Source organism: Acomys minous (genome assembly GCF_964271855.1).
Source record: "Acomys minous genome assembly, chromosome: 13".
Lineage (NCBI taxonomy): Eukaryota > Metazoa > Chordata > Mammalia > Rodentia > Muridae > Acomys > Acomys minous.
The window spans coordinates 27,100,721-27,128,091 of record NC_140495.1 but is presented as its reverse complement, the minus strand read 5'-3'; the positions used below and the strand labels follow the sequence as shown (position 1 = coordinate 27,128,091).

The following is a 27,371-nucleotide window of genomic DNA, read 5'->3' as shown; positions in this document are numbered from 1 at the left end:
AGCAAACACTAAACTGATGGTCCTCAGCATGTAACGGTTCGACTTATAACTATTTTTAAGCATTTCTACTTTACAACAGTGTGAAAGTGCCATATATTCAATAAAAACTGCACATCACAAGTTTTGGTAATTAACATTTATTATCTAAATATTTCTAAAACAGCACTGCATTTTTAACAGTTCTATTTTACAGACAAGGAATTAAATGACCAAAGAGGTTGTGGAAAAACTTGCCTCATTACAATGAAAACATCTTTGGATACCATGAGCCAGGTAATTTTACTTTTCTAAATACCCTCTGCTGGCCTCAAATTTATGATTCTCCTGCCTTAACACTGTAGGAAGTGAGGCTGGAGATGTGCGCTACCATTCCAAGACTGGCCGTATCTCAGCACTCCACAATGAAAAGCAAAACCAAATGTACAGTACAGAAAAGGCTTATGCTGAAAAGCTGACGTCTCAACCAGCTGACAACCACACTTGGAATGAAAACCACCCATGGGTGCTCTTGTTCAGCCTACTGAAGGCAAGTACTTTTCATTGTTGTTTGTTTGTTTTGGGATAGAGGTTCTCTGTGTAGCCCCTGGCTGTCCTTGACTCCCTTTGTAGACCAGGCTGGCCTTGAACTCACAGAGATCCGCCTGCCTCTGCCTCTGCCTCCCAAGTGCTGGGATTAAAGATGTACACCACCACGCCCTGCAGCAGGTACTTTCTTTATCTTAACATTTCAATGGAGAAATGGGAAGAGATGATAAATAGTAAAGAAATAAAGATAAATATGGTCTAGGAAGGAAAATAAGAGGCAAGAAGTGTTCAAATATTTAGTAAAAAAATTAAGTTTTATAGGTTGGAAAGATGGCTCAAAGTTAAGAGCACTCACTGCTCTGCAGAGGATCTGGGTTCCATCCCCAGAACCCACTTGGTGGCAGTCAAGTACAACATGGCCTGTGAAGCCTGGGTCCTGGAACCCTAAGTGTGGGAAGGGGATGGAGAAAGGACAAACTGGACCCACAGAGGCGCATAGGCAGTGAAGCTGGGATCAGGAGGGATCAGGAGCCTCTCGGCACATTTAATACGTACAGCACAGGGGAGGGATCAGCTGTTCTCAGTAGCCCTCTGTAGGCAGCTGCCTCAGGCTGCAAACGTCTGGGAGGAGGCGGCTGCAGTTGATGGAGTCTTTGCACACTCATCAACTACAGTCCAAGTACTGATCACAACTTTAAGATCAGCTTTAAAGCCTACAAGGTGAGTTCCAGGCTGGGCAGTGTGCACACAGCAAGACGCTGCCTCACAAAGCTGACAGTGGTCACCCTTAGCATGATGGTGGTGGTGATGGTGGTGATGCTACAGTAGTGGTTGTGTTTTCTTTATAAGGTGCCGAGTGGGGCCTGCTACTCTTGCGGCCACTTGGAACTACTCTTGTACTCTTAGACTAATAAGCTAGGCCTCTAAAAAGCCTTACCAGAAGGAGTAGGAGACAAACGTCATTTATAACATTTTCCTATTTAGCACCTGATAAACATTTCTGAAAACTTCAGAATTCACCTCATGAGCAAAGGAGCTAGAAGTCTGGCTCTCCTAGTCACCCAAGCACATTTCTTAACAGTTGCGCTAAAAGCTGGGCATGGTGAGACACCCCTGTAAAACCAAACACTCAGGGAGGCAGAGGCAGGCAGATCTCTGTGGGTTCGAGGCCAGCCTGGTGTACAAAGTGAGTCCAGGACAGCCAGAGCTACACAGAGAAACTCTGACTAGAAAGAAGGAAAGAAAGAAAAAAAGAAAGAAAGGAGGGAGGGAGGGAGGAAGTGAGGGAGGGAGGGAGGAGAAATTAAGCACCATTGACAAGTACAGATCACTCTTCTTTGTCACAATCCTAGTGGTCTAACCTGGAATGCCTGAGGCTATCCTTTTTGTTTTTTGCGGAACACAGCGTGCACTCACAGCCAACTGCGTGGGGCTTAGGCAAAGACACATCCTGCTTTAAAAGCATCGTAAGGATCTCATAGTTGTTCCGATGAGCAGCCAGAATGACAGGTGCCACGTCCATTGTTGTTGAATACTCAGGATTCTGAATTCGTTCCATAAGTTTCTGAAAAATATTCATAGAAATGCCCAAAGGTTATTATCTGTGAATTCAAAAACACATTTAGCCAAAGGACGGGATAAAAATAATTTCATATAAGGAACTTAAGAATTATTTTAAGAATACTACATTTTACTAGGACTCATTTTTTTTTTTTTTGACGCTTTAAAATCTCAATTCTAATTAAGAAATCCTATATAATGGATAGACTCTTCAATAGGCAACATTTCTCAAGCTACAGTTTCATTTTACTAATAAAGAAGCAAGGTTATCTAGAGAAGTACTTTAAGAAAAAGTATTAATTTTTAGAAAAAAATTAATAGAAACACGAACGATAAGGAGAAAGAGCAAGAATTTTAGGAAAAGAATAAAATGGAAAAATAGAAATGTTAAAAACAGCCACAGTATAAACGCATGAGAAAAACTAAAATTCCCACCTGTGTGGCCAGCCTTGTCCTACAGCTAGCGATGAAGCTAACTGTTTACAGTCCATCCCTGCCTGGTCTGCAACCCCGTCACAAGCGTGCAACAGCACCACAGCCACAGCTAATACTTAAGGAGAGCTGGGACTGTCAGTCGTCTGTTACCCCATGTAAGGCCCACAGTGAATTGCACAGCTGACTGCATTGATCGTGAGATGCTGAGGCCCTGGGCAGGGAATGTGCCTGAAACACTGTCAGCGCGGGAGCTGACTGCATCCAGTCTGTGTGACTCAGGACCCTGAGCTCCAAACACATGGGCCCTTCTTTAGGCCAATGATGGTATGTAATGAAGAAAACAACATTAGCAATGTAAGAATCAGGTTAAATAAAAAGGTTGGCTATTTTATGGCTACTCGTATTCTTTCCAATGCTCCACACTTTCTTTGCAGAAGTTTCCCTGAGAGCTGTTCACATTTTGGTAATTTTATTTACACTGTAAAAGTAGTGTACACTCATTTAAATATCTGAAAAATACAGAAAAGCAGAGAGAAGAATAAAAACACCCATATTTTTCTTCCTCGGATAACATTTTACAGGACAGCATTACCCTCTAGTCTTTTTTTTACTTCCCCCCTTTGAAGGTCACATTTCGCATAAACCCTAGTGTGCTAAGCACCAGTGATAAAACAACAGTTCTTGATAAAAGTTCTTGTTACTTAAAGATCAACAGAATACTCTCATTGCCCTAGAGCCCAGGACCTTCAAGGGACAAAAACCATGCACAGCATTTTGCATGCCATTTAAGGAAGTTCACAGAACCTGTGTTCAAGATATTCTGCAATGTAAACAACATTACAGCAAACATCGCTATGAAAACAGCTTTTTACAAATATTGGACCATCTTGTTAGCATAGACCCTCCCCTAAAAGTAGAAGTGTAGGTTAAAAGGCCAGGAAAAATGTGAAGCTCTTGATACATAATGTCAAAATCTTTTCAATGGTTAATATTCTCGATAATATAGAGATGTAGCCATTTCATACTGAAGTTTCACTCATAGTAAAGGGCATGGTCACTCTTAATATGAGTGAAAAATAATGAAATTTTAATTTACTTTCTTTTAAATACTGGTAAGTTTTGATATTTTCTCATATGCTTTTATTCTTTTATGAAGTTTGTTCATGTACTTATTCATTCATTGTTTATTGGAGATTTCATATTCATGAATTTATATAACAGCTACACTAAAGCCTAAAATTGGTACTTTTCTCTCATTGGTTGAAAATTTTATTTACTCCCACACTGAAAGTTCTAAAGTGACCCATGTATTTCCTATGAAGCATTCATAGCTGGAAAACCACTCCTAATCATGTTTAAGATTAAAGTTTATAATTCCATTGCAGATAGCGTGACCTACATAGTCTCAAATAAATAACCTGTATTTATTACAGGTTAATAATGAAGAGACAATTCGACAAGCCAAAGCTATAGAATTAATTCACTGAAATAGTAAAAGAAAAATATATTAAAATATTTTATTGTGTCTGCCTAGAAGCAATATAGCTGTTAAAAGATTTTACAGCTGTTGTCAGTATTCAGATAAAGACTAAACAATCTCTACTTGTCAGAGACAGAACAGAAAGTGTCCTCTTTCATGGACTAGTGGCGACAGCCAAGGGCTTCAACTGCTGATGGCATGGTGAGAAAATAATGCTTGGCACTGTGCTAATGGCACATAGCACTCCACCTTGTCCAAAGAAAGGAAATGTGTTCAAAGGCTAGAGGGTGGAACAGGCATATAAACACGGAGCAGTAACTGCAGGATAAATGGTAGAAATTGAATGGGATTCTAGTATCTTTGGTCCTTTAGTGAAAGTATCTCTTCTTAGCCATTTTTATTCCATCCTTACTGGTTTCTCACCACCATCTAAACTACAGGGTATTCTAGGAAAGTGACACTTTATCGTTGCTAGTTTTTAAAGTGTGTGTGTGTGTTGTGTGTGTGTGTGTGTGTGTGTGTGTGTGTGTGTGTGAAGACTGAAACCTGAAGCTAGGTAGACAAACCCTTTACACTATTTACAACATCAGCCCCTAAACACAGGTTCTTCTTAGGTAGTCTAAATGAATATAAAACGTGTTTATTTCTTTAAAAATATTTTTATTCTGAATATAGTCACAGCTGGTAATTCAGCAGTTATTTATTTATTTATGATTTTTTTCCAAGACAGGGTTTCTCTGTATAGCCTTGGCTGTCCTGGACTCATTTTGTAGATAGACCAGGCTGGCCTTGAACTCTGCTTCTGCCTCCCTGAGTGCTGGGATTATGGGTGTGTGCACCAAGCCTGGCTAATCCAGCAGTTATTTAAACTGATTGTTTTGCTATAAATGTTTTTAAAAATCTTAAATTCAATGTACAAAATTATCTCATTTATCATTGACTGCCTACCTACTGCGAAAACAAAAATATAAAAGAAAAATTCTTAATTATGTCAATCAATAAGAAATGACTACTATAAAGTAACATTTGGTTCCATTTCCATATCTCTTTTCTGTGTGTATTTTAAGGAATTATAAAGCATTTATTTTTTTATGAGTCCCCCAAGGGGGTGCACTGTTCTTAGAGGTACTGTAATACTAGGTCGATGCGTGGAGTGGACGGAGCAAGCTACTATTCCAATTCCTACTTGCAAAAATCCATTTAATATATTTTGTCCTTGGATAGAAGACGTATCAGATATTAAACTGATAAGAACAGATATGACACTTGATCTTAGCCTAAAGGCGGAGAAGTGATAGGATTTATTTATTCCTGTTTTACCTGCATGGATGTCTGGGTACCATGTCCATGCAGTACCCATAGAGGCCAGATGAGGGTGAGGGATCCCTAGGACTGGACTTGAACGTGGTTGTGAGACACCGTATGGATGCTGGGAACTGAACCCAGGTCCTCTGCGATAGCAGCAAGGCCTCTGAAGCACTGAGTCACCTCTCCAGTCTCTTTTCTATGTATACAACCTCCAGTTAATTATAGGTATGGTTCACTGTCCTCATTTTATCTAATTTAATATTTTTTATTCCTAAAATGTGATTTTAAAATATTATCTTTAGCTGGGTGTGGTGGATCACACCTAAAACCCCAGGCCTTGAATGGTAGGGCAGGAGGCTTAGGAATTCAAGGTCATCTTTGGTTCTACGCGGAGTTCAGGAAGTCTGGGATACATTAAAACTTGCCTCAGAAAATTTTAAGTCATTTAAATTACTGCCTTGTATTCCAAAGTTTATACACACACTTACTTACAGTTCCTATTTTGTCTTTCAGATGTTTCTTTTTCAAGGGCGTGCTAGGTGAGTGCTCTACCCCTGAGCTACATTTAGGACATTTAGGGTATGTCAGTATTTCCCACTGCTACTCATAAAATGTAAACCAATGATTCGCCCATTTCCTTCTCAGATTTCTAGAGGAGAAAGCCCTGGGTTAAAAAATACAAATGTCCTTCTTGTGTATGATATACTTTGCCAAAATAATTTTTAAAATACCCTGTCCTACAGTAGTATGCAACCTTAGACACTAAAAAAAAGATTGGTTGGTCTTTGTGTATGTATGTATGTATGTATGTATGTATGTATGTATGTATGTATGTATGTAGCTTTCCAGGAAGGGTTTCTCTGTGTGTAGCCCTGGCCGCCCTGGAACTCACTCTGTAGACCAGGCTGGCCTTGAACTCACAAGCTCCCCCTGCCTCTGCTTCCTGTGTGCTGGGATTAAAGGGTTCTCTACCACTGCCCAGCCCTGTATCTTATACTTAGTTAGCAATTAAGATTTCAAATTTTATATTTTATTTTCTGAGAATTTCTAAATGTTCTTTTCTAATAGATTTTAGAGCTTTCCATCTATTTTTCTTCCACCATCATCATCATCATCATGAGACAGAGGCTCACTGTGTAGGCCTAGCTGGCCTGGAAACTTGCTGTGTAGACCAGGCTGGCCTCAACTCACAGTGAGCCTCCTGCCTCTGCCTCCCAACTGCTGGCAGTGAAGGTGTGCGCCACCACCCCAGCTCTCCTGTTTTAATCTAAGATGCTTAGTGGAAGCATGTTTCTCAGGCATCCACAGCTTTCTACATCTGTCCAACATCTGAAACCGAGACAGAGCTTCTGTACCAATCAGACTGCACTATAATCCGTACCCACTGCGCTTAAGCTAAAACAAGTCTTTTATACCAGTCAGCTAAATACATATTCACATTTTCTTCCACTTTTATGGTTTCATCACTTGCATTTCTTAAATCTACCTAGAAACTAATCTATATTTTCAATATCACCTGAAGAATATCCCAAATTAAAAATACTGGTTCACACTGACAAAAGATTAATTATTATTGTCTTTATTTACTTCAAAGTAATATTTTACAAAGTGAAAATATCAGTTTTTTAAAAACAAAATAAACTGGGAAGGGGGAGAAAAGATGGCAATGGGGCACGAGATCCACTTTGGCTTAAAAATCCAAATTAGTAGATATGTAAGAGTACTGACTACTATGGTTGGTCTTGATGCTCGTTTTGGTCGGTGATTAAGAAGTATATCAACAGCTCCCACTACTTCAGAGTCGATTGCCACCAAAAGTGCATCTGCGGACTTCAAAAAAATAAAAGTTAAAAATGAAAATGAAAGACAAAAATGTAAACTGTTTTTACTAATTCATGGCTATTTTAAAATTCTTCAAACTGTATTATATACAGTAATATTGGATTTTTAAAAATTTATATTGTACAAATAGTACATTTGCTTGCCAAAGTCAGTAGTACTTCTGTGTACCCCAACATAAGCATGTCTCTTCTGGTCTCAATACACAACCTGGTAAAATAATGACTATTTCATAGAAGGGATTCCATATGGAACAGTGCTGATCCATGCAATGTTTAAAGCTAAAAGAAACAAAACCAAAAAACCAAAAACCTCTCAAGATATTTTCTCTTGAATTGTGTGGACCAGAAAAAGCTTCAGGTTTCAAATTTATTAGAGAAGCTACCAGGACCAAGTTAAAGGAATATGTTGGATGTAACGTCATCAGTGCAATTCTGAGAAGAGGGGAGAATGGGAAAATATACAAAAAGGGAAACCCTCTATTTTCATCTTCAAACTGTACACGGCTGATAGGAAGGGTACAGCTTGATGCTGGTGCCAGCACTCTTGTCAGATACCCTGCCTGGCAGAGGCAGGAAGGAGCGTACAGCTGGGCTCCCAGCCTGCTGTGTAGACATGCTTGTCACCAGAGGCATACGCAAACAGACTCAGGCCGCCGGCCTGTGCTTCTCTGTAATGAACCTCACGTGCTACTGGTGACCATGGCACCAAGTTTTGGTTTCTTTGAGTTTCTTTTTAAAGAAAAAAAAACATAATAGCAGAAGAAAAATGAAGTAATGAACAATGATTTAATATAAGAAAATGCCCTGACTATTTTTAATCTGTGCACTTCTAACTGATAGGACCTTTACTATTTTTATGTCAGTCATCCCAGGAATGAAACTATAGAAGGTCAGCACCATAGACTAAAGCTTTAGTCTCCTTATTTGAATGTCAGAAATAAGACTGAAAATGGCAGGCTTTAGTGGGATGTTAAAAAAATAGTATTTGACAACCCAAAGAAAGGGCTGGTGTTCTCATTAAACTCTGAGGAATCACCTATGTTTTCCTGTAGGAAAAGCTTCCTCACTAGACGGAAAACTTAATCCCTTGGAAATCTTAGAGTTCATTAGACATGGCCTAAAAAGTACAAGCACTTCTGTTTTTTCAGCTTCATAATGCTTCTCTTCAGTTGAAGCAAACAAACTTCTCAAAACAAGAACCTAGTGTCCATTACTAGAGATTTGATTTAGTTTTAATTGTAACCGATAAAGCTAACTATATAGTAATGCCACTGCTCTCAAATACCAGGCAGCTTTAATAATCAGAAATATTGCCATGGATTTATTTACAACTTAAAACAACAACAACAACACCTTTAAAAAAACGAAACAAAACAACACAACCCAAGTCACAGAGGAACACGCAGGCATTGGTTGCCAGAAGAGACAGGCCTAAGCAAGACTTTAAGTGGCTTTCCCAAGCATTCCTCAGATCTTTACTGAATAAAAGACAGCTAGAATAAAACCAGCAAAAAATAGGAAAAAGAAAAAGAAAAACAAAACTAAACTAAAAGTTGACCATGGAAAGAATAAAATACTAGTATAGCAAAAATCATTGTGGCAACACAGCAGCCTGTGGACTTTAATGCCGGGACAAATCGCTAATAATTTTGGACCTCATGAAGCAAAGTAAGATGATGACATTCTCAAGAACTCCAATAAATGATGGTTAAGTTAAATTATATGAAGACATACTACTCAGTAAAGGATAAAGATATAGGCTAACATTCAATGCTTAAAAGGATAAGCTTCAGCTATAAAAAGTATTTCTATTAAAAATCATGCAATTAAAGAGTGGCCATTGGCTCGTTTTATACAAAGAGTATGTTACTAATAAATAAATAGATGGCAGTTCTGAAGGAAAATATTTTAATTTTAAAAAAAGTCTTAAAACCAGGCTGGCCTCAAACTTGTAATCCTTTTGCCTTGCCCTCCAAAGTGTTGAGATTACACGTGTGAGACACCACACCCAGCTTAAAGTATTCTTAAATATTTGAAAACATACAAAAATATCATTTTCCCACTTTCTCAGTAATCTAAGCATTTCCACTAAAACATATTCAATACATATACTTACTATGTATTTGAAGTTGCTACCTTCCTTCTTGCCTCAGAACTTGTCCAGCAACTCCCCTGTCTTCCTCTTCACTCAGCATGAGAAGCTGCTTATTTCCGTTCTAATTTCTCCCTTACAATATACAATAATGCTCTGGAATATTCTATAAGAACTTGGTCCTTCATTTACATGAATATTAGTCATATATCCCACAACTTAAAATTTTTCTCTTTGTTAACTTAGTTTGATCTTATCCTTCCATTGTTACTAAATATTTTCTGCTTTATTTCACTGTTAATATTCTCAAATTGATATACATCATGTTCCTAAATCTATGAGTACTGTACTTTGAAAACCCAATGACTTTTTCTCTCTCCTCACTGTGTCTTTATTTCTAAGAAAAAATTAGAAATTCCCTTTTGGCTTTCACACTACCATTCTAACTGACCTGAAATTGCCAATACTTGATTTGATTTTTTAAAATGCAACATTTTCCTCCCAGTGCCCTTTGTTAAACACAAATGCTCCCTAAGAGTGAATCTGTGATGCTCTTTGCTCTGTGATTCCAGCCATTTTCAAGATATGCAGGGCCATCTTCCTGCTTATGGTGCCTAGGGAGCCTGGGAGTTATCAGACAGCCCCAGATAGGAAAGCCAACGCCTGGCATGCACTCCTCTACACCAAGCCTAACTTCTCTTCGAAGCTTGCTAGTTTTCTCTCCTGTCCCCTAGATACCCATATTTAAGACTGACGAAACCCTGGGACCCTCAGTTCCCCTTCGTGACTGTATCGCTCTTACAGCCAATACAGCCAACCTTCCAGCTTGGACCTCAGTATTTACACTAGAACTACTACAAACAGCGCTTCCTCCCTGTCTCCCTGGTCTCCCTAACCTTGGTTACCATGTTCATCTATCTAGGACACCACAAATGCTCTGAATGACACCTCACAACGAAACGCAAACTCTCGCCCTCCCGCTCAAGGCCTTTCCCACCAGCTCTGTTCTAGCTATTTTTCCTGAGAATTCCCACTGTATTACAAACCCAGTATTTTATCCTAAAAGCTGTGACTTCGCTGTCTCGAGTCTGCACACATTCCTCCCTGAATCCCTGTTCCTTAGCTACCTCTAAGTTCGTGAGAGGAGACTTGGGAAACAGGAGAACGTGGCCTCTAGAACCAGAACCCAAACTCCAAGTCCACCCTTTATAGAGGACGTCTGGACAAGTTCCTTTCTTTCTGAAGATCAGAAAGTCAAGCCCACAGACACAGCACAAAGTTAGCAATGTCAATATTTCTATTTTGATTTTTTTCAATTTTATTTTACATGTGTGGATGTTTTTCCGCATGTATGTCTGTGTACCACATGTCTGCCTTGCCCTCGAAAGCCAGGAAGGGGCGTCGGATCCCCTAGAACTGGAGTGAGTCACCATGTGGGTGTCAGGAATTGAGCCAAGGTCCTGTGTGAGAGCAAAGGGTGCTACTCACCAGTGAACCATCTCTCCAGCCCCATGTTAATATTTCAAGGCCGAGCTCAACAAACAATCTTCCAGTGAAATCTTTCTTAAAACTTAAAAAAAAATTTTTTTTTTTAGGCCAGGTAGTGGTGGTGCAGGCCTTTACACCCAGCACTCAGGAGGCAGATCTCTGTGAGTTCCAGGCCCCCTTGGTCTATAGAGCGAGTTCCAGGACAACCAGCGCTACACAGAGAAACTCTATCTCAAAAACAAACAAACAAACCAACAAAAACTCAAAACTACAAACACTGCCTTAAAATCAAACACAAAACTCCCAAATCACACAAAACAAATACGTCTTTAATTCTCTGGATAGTGAGCAACACGTGCAGTGAATGCAGGCACCTGTGCAGGCGCAAAGGCACCACAGCCCCCTAGAGCTGCAGTTATGAACTACTTGATGCAGGGACCAAGACCAGAACAGGGGTCTTCTGCAGGAGCAGCGAGTGCTTTTATCCACCGAACAACATCTTAAATTTCAATACATTAAAAAAAAGCCTCTTCCAAGCTCTTCAGTGCTCGGAATCAAATGCAGGGCCTCACGTATGCTAGGCAGCAGAAACCTAGTTTTCTTGATAGCTCCAACCCACAGTGGTTGTGTGTGTGTGTGTGTGTGTGTGTGTGTGTGTGTGTGTGTGTGTGCGCGCGCGCGCGCACGCGAGCATGCGTGCACGTATGTGTATTTATACATATACACATATACATATATATGACATTTATGTTGAATTACAAAACATTTAAGAATAGTTAGGGCTTCTCAAAAGCAGCTCTATTGACATTTTGGGTTAGGTGTCCTTGGGATGTTGTAGTTCTTTCCTATGTATTGTAGACTGTACGGTGACATCTACAGTGTCTACCCACTAGATAATCTGCCTACAACTGCGAAACTAAAAATACTGCCAAATATCCACTGGTGGAGGTAAAGCCATTTGTTTGAGAACCATGGATATAACCCAAGATTTAAAAAAAAAAAAAAGGATCATTTTGTAACTGCAAACTATATACAAGCATCAAGCATTGTTACCACTCAGCACTTGTAAAACACAGCTTTATGTTTAAATTCCTTTGTAATCCATATGTGCGTTAGCTGTCTAATTCATTTTAAGATCCAATGGTGAAGAAGTCATATTTCCCTTACTTATTTTCACAATCACACCCACCAAAAGTCTTGCACATTTGTTAACTGACAGAAGGAGACACAGGTAACTTAGACAGAATACAGAGAACTGAAAAGAGGATGGGATATGTAATAAAAAAGTTAAATTCAAACCTTAGCTTTGCCTTTACTGGTTTTATATCTGGGCAAACCATTAAAGTCTGTGAGCCTCAGTTTTCTAATCTATAAAATATAGCATCTGGATTGTCTGACTGTGATATTCAAGTGTGATCCAGAATGTGAGAGAACCAGGTGCACTGCAGAATTATTAGGTATACAAAACCATGTATGTAAACACACAAGTATTATACTGTAGAATTTCTTATCCAAAATCATCAAGGACTTAATTTCTTTATAACCTTATTTTCTAGGTAACTGAAGCTTATGCCTTTAAGTGTTTAACTTTAAATTTTAAATAATTCTGATGGAAGCTTTCTGCCTTTAGAAGGCATACATACATAAATACATACATGCATATATAAATACATACATACGCAGGTACACACACACACACATAGATATGTGCTTTCATCTAAGGTGTTAGCTAGTGAATATAATGTAACTATCCCTTACTGATGCTAAACCATTGTTATAAAGCATAGCCACCAGGCAGACATGCAAAAGTAACAGCCTCTAATGAAATAGTGTGCGTCCCCACCCTTCCCTTTGCTCAGCTACAGTTCTAATGTCCCTTTCATTGCCCTTTTTGATTCTCTTCAGATCAGAAAACTAGTAAGTTAAAATGAAATCTAAAATGAAAAAAATAGACTTTAAAGAAGAAGTGCTCTACAACTAAATTCAACCTGGAAACGTCATCAAAATTACTGTGGCAGTGCAGAAGCCCTCACATTTAGTTTCTTGTTGTATTCTAGACAGCTAAGTGTCTTGGTACCCAATCTCCTTTTCTATACTCTGTGTGTGTGTGTGTGTGTGTATACACACATATATCAGTCATGACATTACATTATAATATGAATAATAGGGATATATCTCAAACCACCTATCATACAAAAAAGTATGCTGTAAAGTTTCTGGTGTAACTCCAAAAACTATTCTTCATTACAGTACATCAGAAGAGCCAGAGTTCCTAAGCTATGTTTATCATGAGTGAACCAAAATGGGAAAGGAAATGATGCTGTTACTGAATTATACCTTCAGGATGGACATGCATGCCTGCTTTTCTACCTTAACTGAAATGAAGACAAAAGGAAAGCTCTAGCCTTTCCAGTCTTAACACAAATCATTCATCTTTAGATGAAAGCAAACACTAAATTTCAGACAAAAGGGAAAACATAATAAAACTTAGGAGAAAACCAAATTGAACTGTAAGTTGTTTTGTAAGGAACATTTTATTCATGTGCCTATAAATATTACAGGTCACAGAAAAACCTGTCCTCTGGCACTTCTAGAGCACTTGCACTATTTTTAGGCATACAATACAAATAGTAATCTCATCAGTGATAAAAATAGCGTCATCTCTAGTAACTCATGATGGTTCACTTCCATCTGATGGAGGAGAGGGAAACGAGAGAAAAATTACAAATACACTTCAAATGTTACATTTTTAAATAGCTTATTTGGCTTTGTTTTGTAAAAATCTTTAGTGGCTTAACACCAAATAGAAGGTGAAAGACAAAGGAAGAGAGAGAAAACAAAGCAAGGAAAAAAGAAAGTAACCTAGAAGGAAAGATGAAGGCACAGCATAGCTAACATTTCTTAGAAGCTACTGGATAAAATCATCTAGCCTTGTACCTGACAACCGTAGTCCAAAAGCAGCTGCAGTATATCCAAGCTTTCGTTTTCAATAGTTATGGTAACAGCATTTCTCCCAAGCACATCTACGCAATTTATGTTCAAGTCACCTGAACTGTTTTCCTCCAAAATCTTTTTAACCATATAATAGTCACCTAAATAACAATATACAAACATAATTTAATATTTAGGACATTAAACAAGAATGACTATAAAGAAAATTTTTATCATGCTAAATTAAAAGATTTAAAAATACCTAAACTCATTTTTGCTTTGCATGTGGACATGTGCACAGAAAAATGTGAACATTTCCTGGAAAAAGTTTATCTTGATAAATAAAATACATATAAACAGTAAATATAAAACAGAAGTAGAAAAAGATAAATGTGTAGCATGTAATAAAAACTTCTAGCTTAAAATTCTTAATATGATGTTACAAGGAGAAAAACTTATTGAAGATATGCAAAACAATTTAAGAACTATCCCAAAATACAGATTAGCAGCTATTATAGAAAAATAAAACGAAACTTAAATTAGTTTTAGATCTCGGACACACACACATTTACTCATGCATCATATTGGTTAAAATGGAGATCAGGGTAGAGGATGTTAGACAGACAGGAAAAGTGTCCATTTAAAAAGTAATATGAACTTGACAGTATGTATAAGGGTACCTACAAGTTCTTACTCTTCCCTCTGTCTGTCTGTCTGTCTGTCTGTCTGTGTCTCTGTCCCTCTCCCCTCCCCCGGCCCCCTCTCCCTGGCACATGCACATACTCACACACCATCTTGTTAAGGAAGATGAGGTGAGAGTATTAATAAACAGAGAACATGCAGCTCCCAACATGCCAAGTTGGGGCTAGAATGATTGATCTATCAGGAGCAGGCGGGCTGTCTTCTGTCTAACTGAAAGCCACCACAAAACTGTCATTCTATGTGAGAAAAAATGGGAATCACTGTCACCAAAGGCCAATTATATTTGCCTGATAATGGGATTGTGCAGGAAATGGACAAATAAGAATCCAAAGAGGCAACAGGGCATGGTGGCGCATGCCTGTAATCCCAGCACTCGGGAGGCAGAGGCAGGCGGATTGCTGTAAGTTCGAGGCCAGCCTGGTCTACAAAGTGTGTCCAGGACAGCCAAGGCTACACAGAGAAACCTTGTCTTGAAAAAAAAAAAAATCCAAAGAGATGTTCATTAGAGAAAGGGATATTGCTTCATTTCACTTTTTAAACACAAAGGAATAAGCTGTTTTACATATAGTTATTCTTTAGATATCTATGAGCAAAAAATAGAGAAAGGATAATCAGAGTGGGAACTGGAAGAAGAAAAGAAATAATTTCATGGTACCGAGAGAGAAAACATTAAATTAGAACAAATGAGTAAGAAAAACAATTTTGCAAAGAAGATAGTGGATTTTATTTGTGAAAAATCTCAAACTTGCTATTATTTTTAATGTCTGCTTACAGTCCCTGTACATTTTAAAAGAAGCTGAATTACAGTGTTCTTGACAACACAGCTCCTTAGGTCTCTCAAGAATACAAAAGTAGTCATGAGATAATTTCCCCATAAAACTAATTAACACTTAGAGCCCACTGATGAAATGATTTCTTAGTCTTGAGCTGTACCAAGAGTGGCCAAATAATCCAGTAAAATGACATCACTATTGATAATAATAATAATAATAATAATAATAATAATAATAATAACATTTAAAACTATTTCAGATGACTGCGACTCAAGCCCTAGGAACGGCACCCATAAAGCTGCCCTGCTATTCATCTTAATTCACCTTGGAACTCAATAGGCTTTCTAGATAAAAGATCATTGAGTTTCATTAATTCTACAATATTTTCAGTCATTGTTTCTTAAATGTTGCTTCATTACTATAGTTTATATTTGTAAGTCATTTAAAGTGATATATCATAAGGATGAGAACAGCTGTCAACTTTGAGGATGAATATATCTGTGAAAAGAGCTCCTTAACAGCCCAGATGCAAGTCAAAACGCCTGCGGTGCCAGATGATGTTTTCCTTTCATAGTTAAGTTGCTTGCAAGTCACATCTCTTGTCTTTGGAAAGGCAATATAATTAGCTTGCTTTTTTGATGCTATAGTTGTTTTAAATTTTATTTTTATTTGTGTGTCTGTGAGAAGTGGTGTGTGTGTGTGTGTGTGTGTGTGTGTGTGTGTGTGTGTGTTCCTGTCGGTGTGGGTGTGCTAATGTGGAGGCTAGAGGTCCAGGTTGGGTGCCTTCCTTTACTTGCACCACTGGCCCTCTCCTCACCCCTGCCAGGCAGGATCTCTCCCTGAGCTCAGAGCTCACAGACGGGCTAGACTGGCTGCCACCAAGCACCAGCAACCTTGCCAAGGGCTACAGACTTATAGCGACGTGCTCTGCTTTTCACATAAAGGCTGGAGATGTGAACGCAGGTTTTCAGGCTTGTACAACAAGCACTTCATCTGCCAAGCTACCTCCCGAGCCCTTGGGTGTCTTTGTTCACAAGGTGCACCAATGCGCATCTGGACTGAGTACGTCATCTCAGCCCAGTCTCTAACGTATCTCCCATACTCACTTCCCTGGCCCTGTCACACAGTGAACCCTCACCAAAACAATTACCACTTTTCCAGACACTGAAACAGCCTCTTAACTGATATGCCAACTGAAAAGATTTTCTCTGTGACCAAATCCTAAGCAAGCGGGTGCTCCTTTCCCGCTTCCCATGAACCCTCAACCTTAGCCCATGAGGACTTGAACAAAGCATTAACATACTGTCTAACAGCTCTAGGTCGCATTACTAGCATGGTCCTCTGCAAATTGCATGGCCAAGGAAAGTCATGGCCGCCAGTGCGTCACTCTTGGTTCATTTCAGCGCTGAAGACGGGGCCCATTTCCTGGCCCTTGTGAAAGGACGGCCAGATAACAAATCCACACTGCTATCTCATAAGTCAACCACCCACTTTTTGTAAAAATGTTCCTGCTGTTTTATAATTTTTCACTTCCCTGACCCCACTCACACCCCTCTCCAGCCCTTTACACAACTAGCTGCCTCTGTACAAAATGACCTCGGATTCAGTTCACACTGGGCTCTTGTCTGTGTTATTATTCAAACAATGCTTTATACAGGGGGTCAACAACATTATTCTGAAAAGGGCCAGACACTAAAATATACCAGGCTTTGTGGGACATGTTATCTCAGTCGCAATTACTCAGACCCTTTTGCATCAAAGCAGACACTGACCATATGGAAGTGAGTGAGGATGTGTTCCAATAAAACTTCGAATTTCATAGAATTTTCATGTTATAAAATATTATTCTCTTAGCTAGAAATATGTTTAAGTATTTAGAATATAAAATGTAAAAGCCAGTCTTATCTCAGAGGCTTAGCAAAAGCAGTTGGATTTGGCTCATGGGTCAGTTAATCACCCATGCTCTGGCCCTGCTTCTTCATCCACTCTGTAAAATTCAAGGCATCCCCACTTTTTACTGGGGTCTAAAGTCCACAGGAAACTGGGCTAGCAAATGGAATAGTAAAATACCAAGACAACCCATGGATGCTCAGCATTAAATGTCCTCTGTCCAACTCTGGCAAATCTGTGAGAGATGCTCAGTGGAGAGATGTTACCACATCATTAGGAAAGATGACTATCTATCTCCACACTGGCTTCTCATTTGACTTTCTAACGTGGGGTGATAAATGTCACCATCACTGACACAAGAGCATTATCGTGGTGGTTTATACCTATAAGCCCAGCACCCAGGAGGCAGAAGGATTGTTGCAAGTTTGAGGCCAGCCTAGGCTACTTACATAGTCAATTCCAGGCCAAGATGGACTACAGACTAAGATTCTGTCTCAAAAAGTCACCCCGCAACTCCCACAAAAAAACCTGACAATTTTTCAAACTGTCTATTAACAAAACTGAACTTGATGCTATTGGTGAAGTGTGGGGTGCTTCTGTGTCAAAAAAAAAAAAATCTTTCCAAGCCAAATTTTATACAAAAATCTTTGGACATGGAATTATAATATTCATAATATTAAAACAGATTAAGAGAGAGAAAGAAAAGAAAGTTTTGGAACCCAAAGAAATCCTACTAGAACTCATAAATAATGGATACAGTGCTAGAATCTTTGAGTCCTAATCATTTGTGTTGGCTTTTCAATGTTACCACTTAGTATTGCTTCTAAGTAAGATTTTAATTTCTCATTACCTGTATTAAACTATTACGTCTAGTCTTAGACTTCCCAGCATCATTAAATTTGATGGAATCAGTCTGAAGTTTACAGCACTAGGGACAAGAGAAACTCAGGCTACAACAGTGCTTGTACACTCAGAAATAGTCTTTAAACATCCTTCAGCCTTGTAATACACAATGTCCTGAGGCTTCCCTTGGATAACTCATTTTTAAGTTCCCAGGAGAAGAGGGCTCCATATTGGGAATCCTATCTTCCAAATCTCTCACAGGCCACTTACATTAAATTGAACATTTGCTCAAAGAGATCTATTATATACACAACTACACATTCCATACCCTTGCAACTGCATAAGAAAACATCTTTACTACAGAAAAATTCCTGAAGAAGATGGATGTAGTCGGTGACTCATTAGTACAGCTTTTTGTCGAATGCCTTAACACAATCAAGAACTTCATGTGTATATTTTGATAGCACGGTAAACTAAAAATAGTAAAGAGAAACACACTGTGAGGACACTACATATGCCAGGAAGGCAGCTAGCTTGCTCAGTCATCCTTCATTAAAGCAACCCTGAGCCATCCCCCATGACTACACGTCTCAGCTAGTACACTCTAAAACTTTGATTTACAAAGTTTCCTTCTTTTTTTAATATTTATTTATTTATTATGTATACAGATCTCGTTATAGATGGTTGTGAGCCAATATGCGGTTGCTGGGAATTGAACTCATGACCTTTGGAAGAGCAGTCAGTACCCTTAACCTCTGAGCCATCTCTCCAGCCCCAGAGCACATAAGTACTGTTACTAGGACACTTCCTGAGCTGTGCAGAATGAGGCCTATAGTAACCCCAGTACCCTTCCTACTAATTACACTCCCATCACTACTCCTTTATGCAAATTATTAGGGGCTGCCTATCAGCAATACTCAGGGCTCTGTATTTTTAATTACTCAAACCACTCTCCTCTAACCTCACACCCTTCAAATCGTTCCAAAGTAACGAAAACAGAAAGCACCACTAAATATATTAAGTAAGGTGTTAATACAACAGTGGCATACAGTCTCCAGGAAATGTTGCACATTTGGAAAGCATCCGGAGCGCTAAGGTACACAAAGCTGCTACAGACACTTAAAGCATCCTTCCTTATAAATGTAGCAACCCTACCACAAAGGTGACAGAACACACACTCAAATGAACCCAGGGAACAGCTGAAATCCTGCCCGCCTCATCCCTTCTCCATGGTAAATGTCATGGAGAGATTGCTTTTTGGCCTGGAGAAGATGAAGTGTAGTTGTGTAAAAAAAAAAAAACCGAAAACCTATTTCGAAGGCTTTAAAAGGTTAGGGAGTCTGTTGTTGATATAAACATATACATATAAGCAAAACCAAAAACTTAGTTTTCCCGTAGTGTGAGCTGGCCTCTGGAACTGGGTTTCAGAAGTCTGCATGCTTCTAACAAAGTTTTCCCAAATGAACGCAGCCTTTGAACAACAAATGGCTTAACTGAGGAATGGGAATTTTTTAATATTATATTTGATAGAGGAGCAATCAAGTTCCCATTCCTTTATTACAACAATGCTTATCGTTTCATGTGGACACAAAGTGATCAATTTCTAGATTTAAAAAAATCATATAATCCACATATTTTGCCTATACTTACTTTTCACTATCTTTGCCTCTCACCAAAACTCTATGAAGCAATAAACCTTTCTCCCAAATTAAAAAAAAAAAAAAATCAACACTCAAAGGGATTCAATAAGTTTGAGGAAAGTTTTCACAACTAGGGCAGGATTTTTTCTGTCTTGTCCTTATTTCGTGTTATTTCTGCTTAGGATAAATGGAATGACTAACTCCACTCAATTGTAACAGGCTAAGGCATTGGCAGCTGACGTTAAACAGAAGCAAAAACTTAAAAACAAACAAACAAAAACCCCAAACATACAAGATGACACTCCATAAATAGGAGAAATCATAAGAGAAACACGTAGAATTTCCGGATTAGAAGGCCCAAAAGGTCTGGCTCCCAAAGGAAGGACTTCAAACTAGAGTTTATCAGTGGCAGACTGTGGACCAACTTAGGGATCAGGGCTCCCACCTTGTCATCCCACCTACGGGAGTCCTCCGGGCCCCCGCCCTACCTGCCTGCTGCTCATGCTCAATTAGGCAGAAGTCCTGCGGGCTGCACAGTGTGGGAATAGTCGCTGCACGCAAGAAAAAGCAGGAGCGCCAGGAGTAAGTTGAGGCAGGGGCAGGACCCACGGAGTGGGTGCCAGGTTGTCAGGAGATGGAGAAAGGGGGCCTCTCACCCTTGTCGCACGCCAGCAAGAAAAGCTTCTCATTCAGGGTGTTCTCCTCCTTCACCTCCCGCACATCCTTCAGCGCCATCACTTCGTTGGGCGACGAGGAGGATGGGGAGGAAGGCAGGGAGGAGGAGGAGACGCCCGAGAGGTCCGTGGTCGGGTACAGGGCCGCCATCATCGCGGCCCACGACGGGGGCAGGCCAGGAGACGGAGGCGGAGCCCCCATGGGCGCCGACCCCGACCCCAGCCCCGCCCCAGAGCCGGAGAACGGGTGTGTCGTTCCCACGGCCACATCTGCGTGCGGCCCGTTGGCCCCGAAGGGCGTCGCCTCGCCCCGGAACCAGCACTCGCCCTCCACCGACAGCCCCAGGTTGGTGGCCGCGCCCGCGCGTCCCCGGGGCCAGCGCCCTCTGCCCAGCCGCCGGCGCCCCGGTCGAGCTGGTCCGCGCCCGTCCGGGGACGACAGAGTGGAGCGCGCCAGGGCGGCAGCCGAGCGCGGGGCCGTGCCAGGAGCCGCAGGGGCCGCTCAAAGGGCGGCCCGGCTTGGGATGGAGTGACGGGGCTGCCGGCCCAGGAGCTCGGCGGGGCGCTTCGCAGCACGTCTGGCTCCGGGGCTGAGGGAACCGCTGGTCCAGCTGCACCCGCAGGAGACAGAGCTTCGCGGCTCACTCCTCACGTCATCCTCAGCCCCGTGGAGGCGACGACACCGGGGCGGGGCTTGCGGCGGAGCGGAGGGCGGGGCCTGTGGGGCGGGGCTAGGAGGCGGGGCTCCAGGCCCGATGCCTCTTTGGTCCCTCAGAACCCTGGCTTGTCTGCTGCTTGGAGCACCTGAGGGCATGGGAACTGCTTAGCCTCAGTTCTTAACCCAAGTTGCGGATTTGAGGTAATTTTACCCGCAGTCTGTGGCTGCTGCTGCCGCACAGAAAGTAAATACACTGCAGTGTGCCACGGAGCTTCTGAGGAATTAACGTGTGTACTTGAAATCCCTTATGGAATTGCCCTAGAGCCTGGACAAGCAACCGGACTTGGGAGTTTGCGTTTACGTTTCCTTCGTTCCTAAATTCCGTTTAAAAACATTGGTGTGTGTGTGTGTGTGTGTGTGTGTGTGTGTGTGTGTGTGTGTGTGTGTGTGTGTGTGATTTAGTCTAACAGTCCTGATATTCCTAAAGTCACTATATATGTATTCGCATGTAATTTAAAGGTGACCTTTAACCGTTGTGTAAGCACAGGTTACTTACTTACAGGTAAGCACAGAGAACTTACTTTCCACACACGTCGTTTCAGTGGATTTTTTTTTACACTTATCACATCTGATTTTAAGAGATTTGGTATTTAGACAACAGTTGGCTGACACTCAGCAAGTGCGACTTGCAAACTACATCTTTTAAATAATTTCCTATTGCTTCCTAGAGTCAACACTAGGGAGGAAATCTCTTGAAGTTTAAGGGTTAGACTTTTAAGGCAGTGGACAAATGTACTTAGGAGTACCTTAACTTTGAGGGGAATACTTCCTCTCCGGTTCAGGCTGCTTAGTCCCATTACTCTCCTAATTTTTTTTAAAATCAATGTTCTCTTTAGATGTTCTCTAAAAAGCTTAGATGTGTTTAAAATAGATGATCATCTCGCGTCATTGCTGTTTTTGTTTCTAGACAGTTTCTCCGTTGCTCTGTAATGTTTAGACAGTTACAAATTTTTCTATTTGGTGACATTTCCAAGTGGCCCAAGGAGAGGCCAGTGGGAAGAGGGACATGCTTACTCCTATATATGCACGGATATTGCTAAGCAACACGTTCAGCCAGAAGCAGCACTCTAACCCTGATCCATCCAAATCTTCAATATTTGAGGTGAGGAACTAAAATGGCTCACAACGCAGATCTTTTATCCACAGAACTCCATATGGGGGACTGGATGAGTTTTTCAGATTGGAGGGAATCCCAGCCCACTTTGGTAGTAACCTTCGGAGGCCTTCCAAAGCATTAGAGCGCCTACCTCAGGCAAGCTGGTATTATCACACCAGTTTTTGGGTTGTCTCAGATATTAGGCTGCTCAGCCGGCACAGACTGGGGCAGTTTACAGCACCTACATAGTTTGCATGTGTGATGTGAAGACCAGAGATGGAGTTACGCTGAACGATGCCAGGAAAACTCACAAGTCGCACAGCACTCTACGCTGCTCCTTCAAATCACAGGTATTAAGGTGGGGGAAGGAGGGGCGGGGGGGGGGGGAGGCGGGGGGCGGGGCATCAGAACTCCAGTCAGAGAAGGGAAAGTCAGGCTTAGATCTGGTCCTACAAGACAGATCCTGTGGATAGTTTCCAATGTCCTCCTCCTTTACTATTCTAGGGCCACATCTGTCTGATTTTTTTTTTCATAGTGCCCACTAGACTTTTTCTTTGCATCTGTTTTCCGTGCTGAACATAGTCCAAAACAAAGCATCCTCCGAGATTCCTTGCCTAGTTACATAATCTTCCCCTCTGCTCTCAGGTCGGCCTGTAGCACAGCCTTCTGCCTGCTTCCGTCCATTGCATTGCATTATCACTATTACTTCCTGCTTTTTTCATTGCCATTTCTTTATTGGCTGACTTGCCTCGGATGTAGGTCAAAAGACGGTCTGACCTTAGCTGAATCCCAAGAATCTAATGTGGTACTTGGTCATTGGAGACGATACATGAATTTTATCCGCTCAAATTATTTCATCACAAACTAAGTTTGTAGTAGTCGTGTAGTTAGTCTTTAATCAAGTTCTTCACTGAGGGCTAGGGAGATGGCTCAGTAGACGATAAAAGTGCTGGCTGTGCCCCTTGAAGCCGTGAGTTCAATTCCCATGGAAGTATAAGGAGAAAACTGACCCAACAAATTTGTCCTCTCACCTCCACATGTGATACACACATGATAAAAATATTAACATTTAAAAAAATATTAACATTTAGAATTTAAAATTTTTTGGTTTTTGAGACAGGGTTTCCCTTTGTAGCCTTGGGTGCCCTGGACTCCCTTAAATACCAGGTTGGCCTTGAACTCACAGAGATCTGCCTGCCTTTGCCTCCCTGAGTCCTGGTATTATGAGCATGTGCCACCATATGACTAATTTTTTCTTTTTCTTTTCTTTTCTTTTTTTTTTTTTTTTTTTTTTTTTGGTTTTCGAGACAGGGTTTCTCTGTGTAGCCTTGGCTGTCTTGACTCACTTTGTAGACCAGGCTGGCCTCGAACTCACAGCGATCCGCCTGCCTCTGCCTCCCCGAGTGCTGAGATTAAAGGCATGTGCCACCGAAAACCTCACCTCCAAAGAAATAGTTTTTTTATTACTTCATTTAGGAGTTGTACTTTTTTTGAGTGTGGAGAAATGAGTTTTTAACAGACCCATGTTAAAGGCTCTATTTTTTTTCTCTCTAAATGAAATAATGTACACATTCTACATACACAGCATTTTTATTAAATATACTTTGTGAGAAAAAGAACACTTTAAAGTGCTAAATTCCATGTGAGTCAGATTATTTTAGTAAATATGATGGTGAAAAAAATCAGAGGCATGATTTAAACAATCTGAGAAAAAGAGCAAAAGCATACTTACATCGTCACGTAAGAAACAATCATCAAAATACAAAACGCAAAGGAATTTCATGTAGAAGAATATATCTCAGAACTCCACCTGTTAGTATTTCATTTTTAAAAAAGTCTATCCTAAACACAAAGACACTCACACTCTTAGTATGTGTTGTGATCAGTGGGAGGGGAGGATGAAGACAACTCATTCACACGGACGTAAGTGACAGCACTTTCGTTGCATAGTAGGTATGGCTCACTGGCACTAAAGCGGAAGTGGGGGAGCATATTTCTGGCTTCAACTATGGGCAACAGAATTTCTCTACTAATAAGTACTCTGGGGAAAAGAGGTTTCAAGCTTTAACTTTTCCTAAGGAACACAAACCTTAAACATTTCCAGTTTATACAGGGCTGTGGAAAACATGAAACTGTGATGGCTGTTCGCTTTTGTATGCTTTCTACTGAAGTTATTTGGTGGGCATATTCTAATTATGCAGGTTTCGTTTTAGACTGAAACCACTAAGTGCAATGTGACGCTAACAGGATAGTATCGATGTCAGCTGGAATGTCCTATCCAGTGTTTGGCTGTGAGTATTTGAAAGGAATTAGGTGAAAAAAAGTAACTATATGCACATTCATAATTAATATTTGTAAAAGACACCTTCACATATCAGATATCCACAAACTGGAAAGTGTCACACACACATTGTGGGGGCAAAATAAATACTTACTGGCTGGCTGACCACTTAATACATACCATTTAAGCAAATATGGGGAATTCAGATGATTTAGAGAAACACATGTGTGTAACATCTTACCGGCATACAGTATTATGCTATAGTCAGAGATAAAGCTATATGATCAAACTAGGACAAGTAAAGTAGCAACACAGTTATACTCAAACTTTAAGTAAAAACCTCCTATAGCTTATACAAGAGAGTGAGCCTTGGGGTTTATTCAAGAATTAGTTCTCATATTTAAAAAGTTTAATGCTAATGAACTACATTTATCCATTTAAACTTTTTTTTCCCATTTAAACTTTTATATGATAAAGAAATTTATAGAAAGTTTTAGCTCTCTTTACATAGGGGAAAAAACAAAATGATTAAGTTGAATTATGACTTCAGGTACATTTGTGATCAAAATTAAATAACACATCAAAAAAATGCAAACACATTTAGTAGGAGGAACTGATAAAACTTTAGACAGGTCTTTTTTGAGTCATGAAAAAGAATGATTAGTCTTTTGGTAAGACTTTTAGGAAATAAAGTAACTTAACTACGAAATAGCAGTTTGATGAGACATTCTTGTATTGGTATTGATTGTTAAAGTAACTGTGTTATCCAAAAAGACTGGCAAATTCTAACTAGTATGGACAGGATATTACTCATTACAGAACTATTTTGAGAATACAGATATTCTGATTTTATACCCACTACATTTCAAAATTCTGTAAACTGAGGCATTCGATGTGTATAATGTGGCAGATCATAGTAAATTTTCATTTATTTTATTCTGTTCAGTCCTTTTCCCATTAGGCAGGCGAACACTGTCATAACCATCTTGGGTTTTACTTCAACAAGGTCATCAGGTAAGGCATATATCCGGGCACCGATCTTCCGAGCAACTGAAATGGCGTATCTTGAAAAGACAAGAAAGACGTCTTAGGATTTATTATCTACCATGTTTTCAATTAACACGTTTTGTTTTTGGTTTTGGTTTAACTTAACGAAAGGGTTAAGGGTAATTTTAAAAATCACATTCCCCACACGAATTGTACTTTAAAAGTTAAAAACATCCCTGTCAGGATTTCGGATGCCAAGAGGCTTGCCACGGTCTAATATAAACCAGAAGGGCTTACTTAGCATTGTTCAGTTTGTCCTCATCAGTCAAGTTTTCTCTCTTGATCATTTCTGGTCGAACTGCATTTGGTGCAATGGCATCTATTAAATCTAAGACAGGCAAACTCGTGCTAATAGATTTATCCTAGGAAAAAAAAGACAAACACACGTGAACATCCTACCTGCAGTGTTCACAAATGTCAGCCTCTTCTGGTCATAGTCATGTAATTGAAACCAACCTTCTAAATCATCTTTGATCTCAAGATTAAGCTTTTCTACCGCCACCAACACCTATAATAAACCACTTCAGTCTTCATGTAAATTATAGCATATACAGAGTTTCCCTATACATGAATAAGACTTGTGGTCATGATAATTCCTACTTTTGCCAACTGTAACATCCTTTCTGTGATAAGCAACTTTTAAGATGGAGTTGATGCATTTTAAATGCATAATTTTCTATCTTGTAGACCATGAATTCCCCAAGACCTCACTTAGTATTTTCAGAAAGGAAAGTGAAATAGTGAAGGGAACCTGGCATTTACAAAGATAGCATTCTTTCTGATTTAAATCTTTTATTTGTCATTATATTTTAATCCTACATCTCAGGAAACAGTGTGTGTGTGTGTGTGTGTGTGTGTGTGTGTGTGTGTGTGTGTGTAACCCTTTTTTAACGATGAAGTACATAAATCAAAAAAGCTCAAATAGCTAACACAGCCAACAAATACCAAGTATTTAACCTGTGATAGCCTAACACTAATACCCAAGACACTCCATTTTTGTTGTTACTTCCAGAGTATATTAAAAATGGACAGCTACTCTATGGGACAGAGTACTGTAGCTAAAATTTTAAAAAGAAATCTGATCTGAACGGATTTTGCATCTTGCTTGCACATGAAAAATGATCTGTTGTTCTCGGCTTGAACAATGGCTTCTGTTGCTTGCCTACCCATCGTCGACTCAGTCCGCACCTCTCTCTGTTCTAACAGAACCCATGTTTTCACTGTGTCCCTGTCATTTACAGGAACATGAGCTTCAAGGAAAGCTCTTGTCATCCAGTGCTCTAGGAATGAAGCTGAACTGGTGTAGGTCGTGCATTCTAAACAAACTTTATGTATAAAATATACAATTCATAAGCAGGTATGCAATATATATCTGTAGTAAATATTCTCAGGGAGGGGCTGGAGAAATGGTCGAGCAGTTCAGAGCACTGGCTGCTCTTCCAAAGGACCTGGCTTTGGTTCACAGTACCCATTTGGTGGCTACAGACTGTCTGTAATCCCAGTTACAATAGAGCTGAAGCTGCCTTCTGACTTCTACAGGCACTAGGCATGTACACAGCACACAGCTTTACATGGCATAGGCAAAACATTCACAATAATAAAAAATTGACAGAGAAAGAGTAATTAGCAAAAAGAAGTACGGGCAGTGGTGGTGCACACCTTTAATCCCTGCACTTGGGAGGCAAAGGCAGGCGGATCTCTGTGAGTTCGAGGCCAGCCTGGTCTACAGAGCAAATGCCAGGACAGTCAGGGCTACACAGAGAAACCCTGTCTTGAAACTAAAATAAGAAAGAAAAGAAGCAAAAAAGAATAGGCAAGAAGTATCTAAATGCCCCTTTGTCCAGGGGCAGTAAAAAAAAGTGGAAAGCCCCTAGTCTAAGATGGACAGAGAAGTCCTGTCCTTACCACAATGGTGTTATTTGGGCCTAAGTTAGTTAGACTTTCAGAAATCAACAACTTTATCCGAATGAGAGAATGAACTCTCCATCATAAGCAGCAATAATAACTAAGAGGAGAATCAGCTTTGGGGAAAAAGTTGGCAGATTAA

The 27,371-nt window shown here is 40.1% G+C and overlaps 2 protein-coding genes across 11 annotated transcripts in view; both read right to left on the bottom strand.

Moving 5' to 3' along the window:
- TRPC1 (transient receptor potential cation channel subfamily C member 1) overlaps positions 1 to 20,675 on the bottom strand; it is a 45,579-nt gene extending 24,904 nt beyond the window's left edge. For 2 of the 8 annotated variants that reach the window (XM_084751751.1, XM_084751749.1), the window contains exons 1-3: positions 20,165 to 20,523; positions 13,667 to 13,821; positions 1,887 to 2,089 (exon numbers count right to left, since the gene is read on the bottom strand). In XM_084751751.1, coding sequence (XP_084607877.1) covers positions 1,887 to 2,089; positions 13,667 to 13,821; positions 20,165 to 20,384 — 578 coding nt within the window. In that variant the 5' untranslated portion in view covers positions 20,385 to 20,523. Of the gene's footprint in view, positions 1 to 1,886; positions 2,090 to 7,036; positions 7,139 to 13,666; positions 13,822 to 20,164 lie in introns of all 8 variants that reach the window. The other 6 variants (XM_084751755.1, XM_084751753.1, XM_084751756.1 and 3 more) reach the window with 4 other exon arrangements.
- Positions 20,676 to 23,573: 2,898 nt separating this feature from the next.
- The window catches only part of PLS1 (plastin 1), a 92,223-nt gene continuing 88,425 nt past the window's right edge, over positions 23,574 to 27,371 (bottom strand). For all 3 annotated transcript variants that reach the window (XM_084752373.1, XM_084752374.1, XM_084752375.1), the window contains exons 15-16: positions 25,562 to 25,686; positions 23,574 to 25,341 (exon numbers count right to left, since the gene is read on the bottom strand). In XM_084752373.1, the coding sequence (XP_084608499.1) occupies positions 25,206 to 25,341; positions 25,562 to 25,686 (261 nt within the window). In that variant the 3' untranslated portion in view covers positions 23,574 to 25,205. The remainder of the gene's footprint in view (positions 25,342 to 25,561; positions 25,687 to 27,371) is intronic.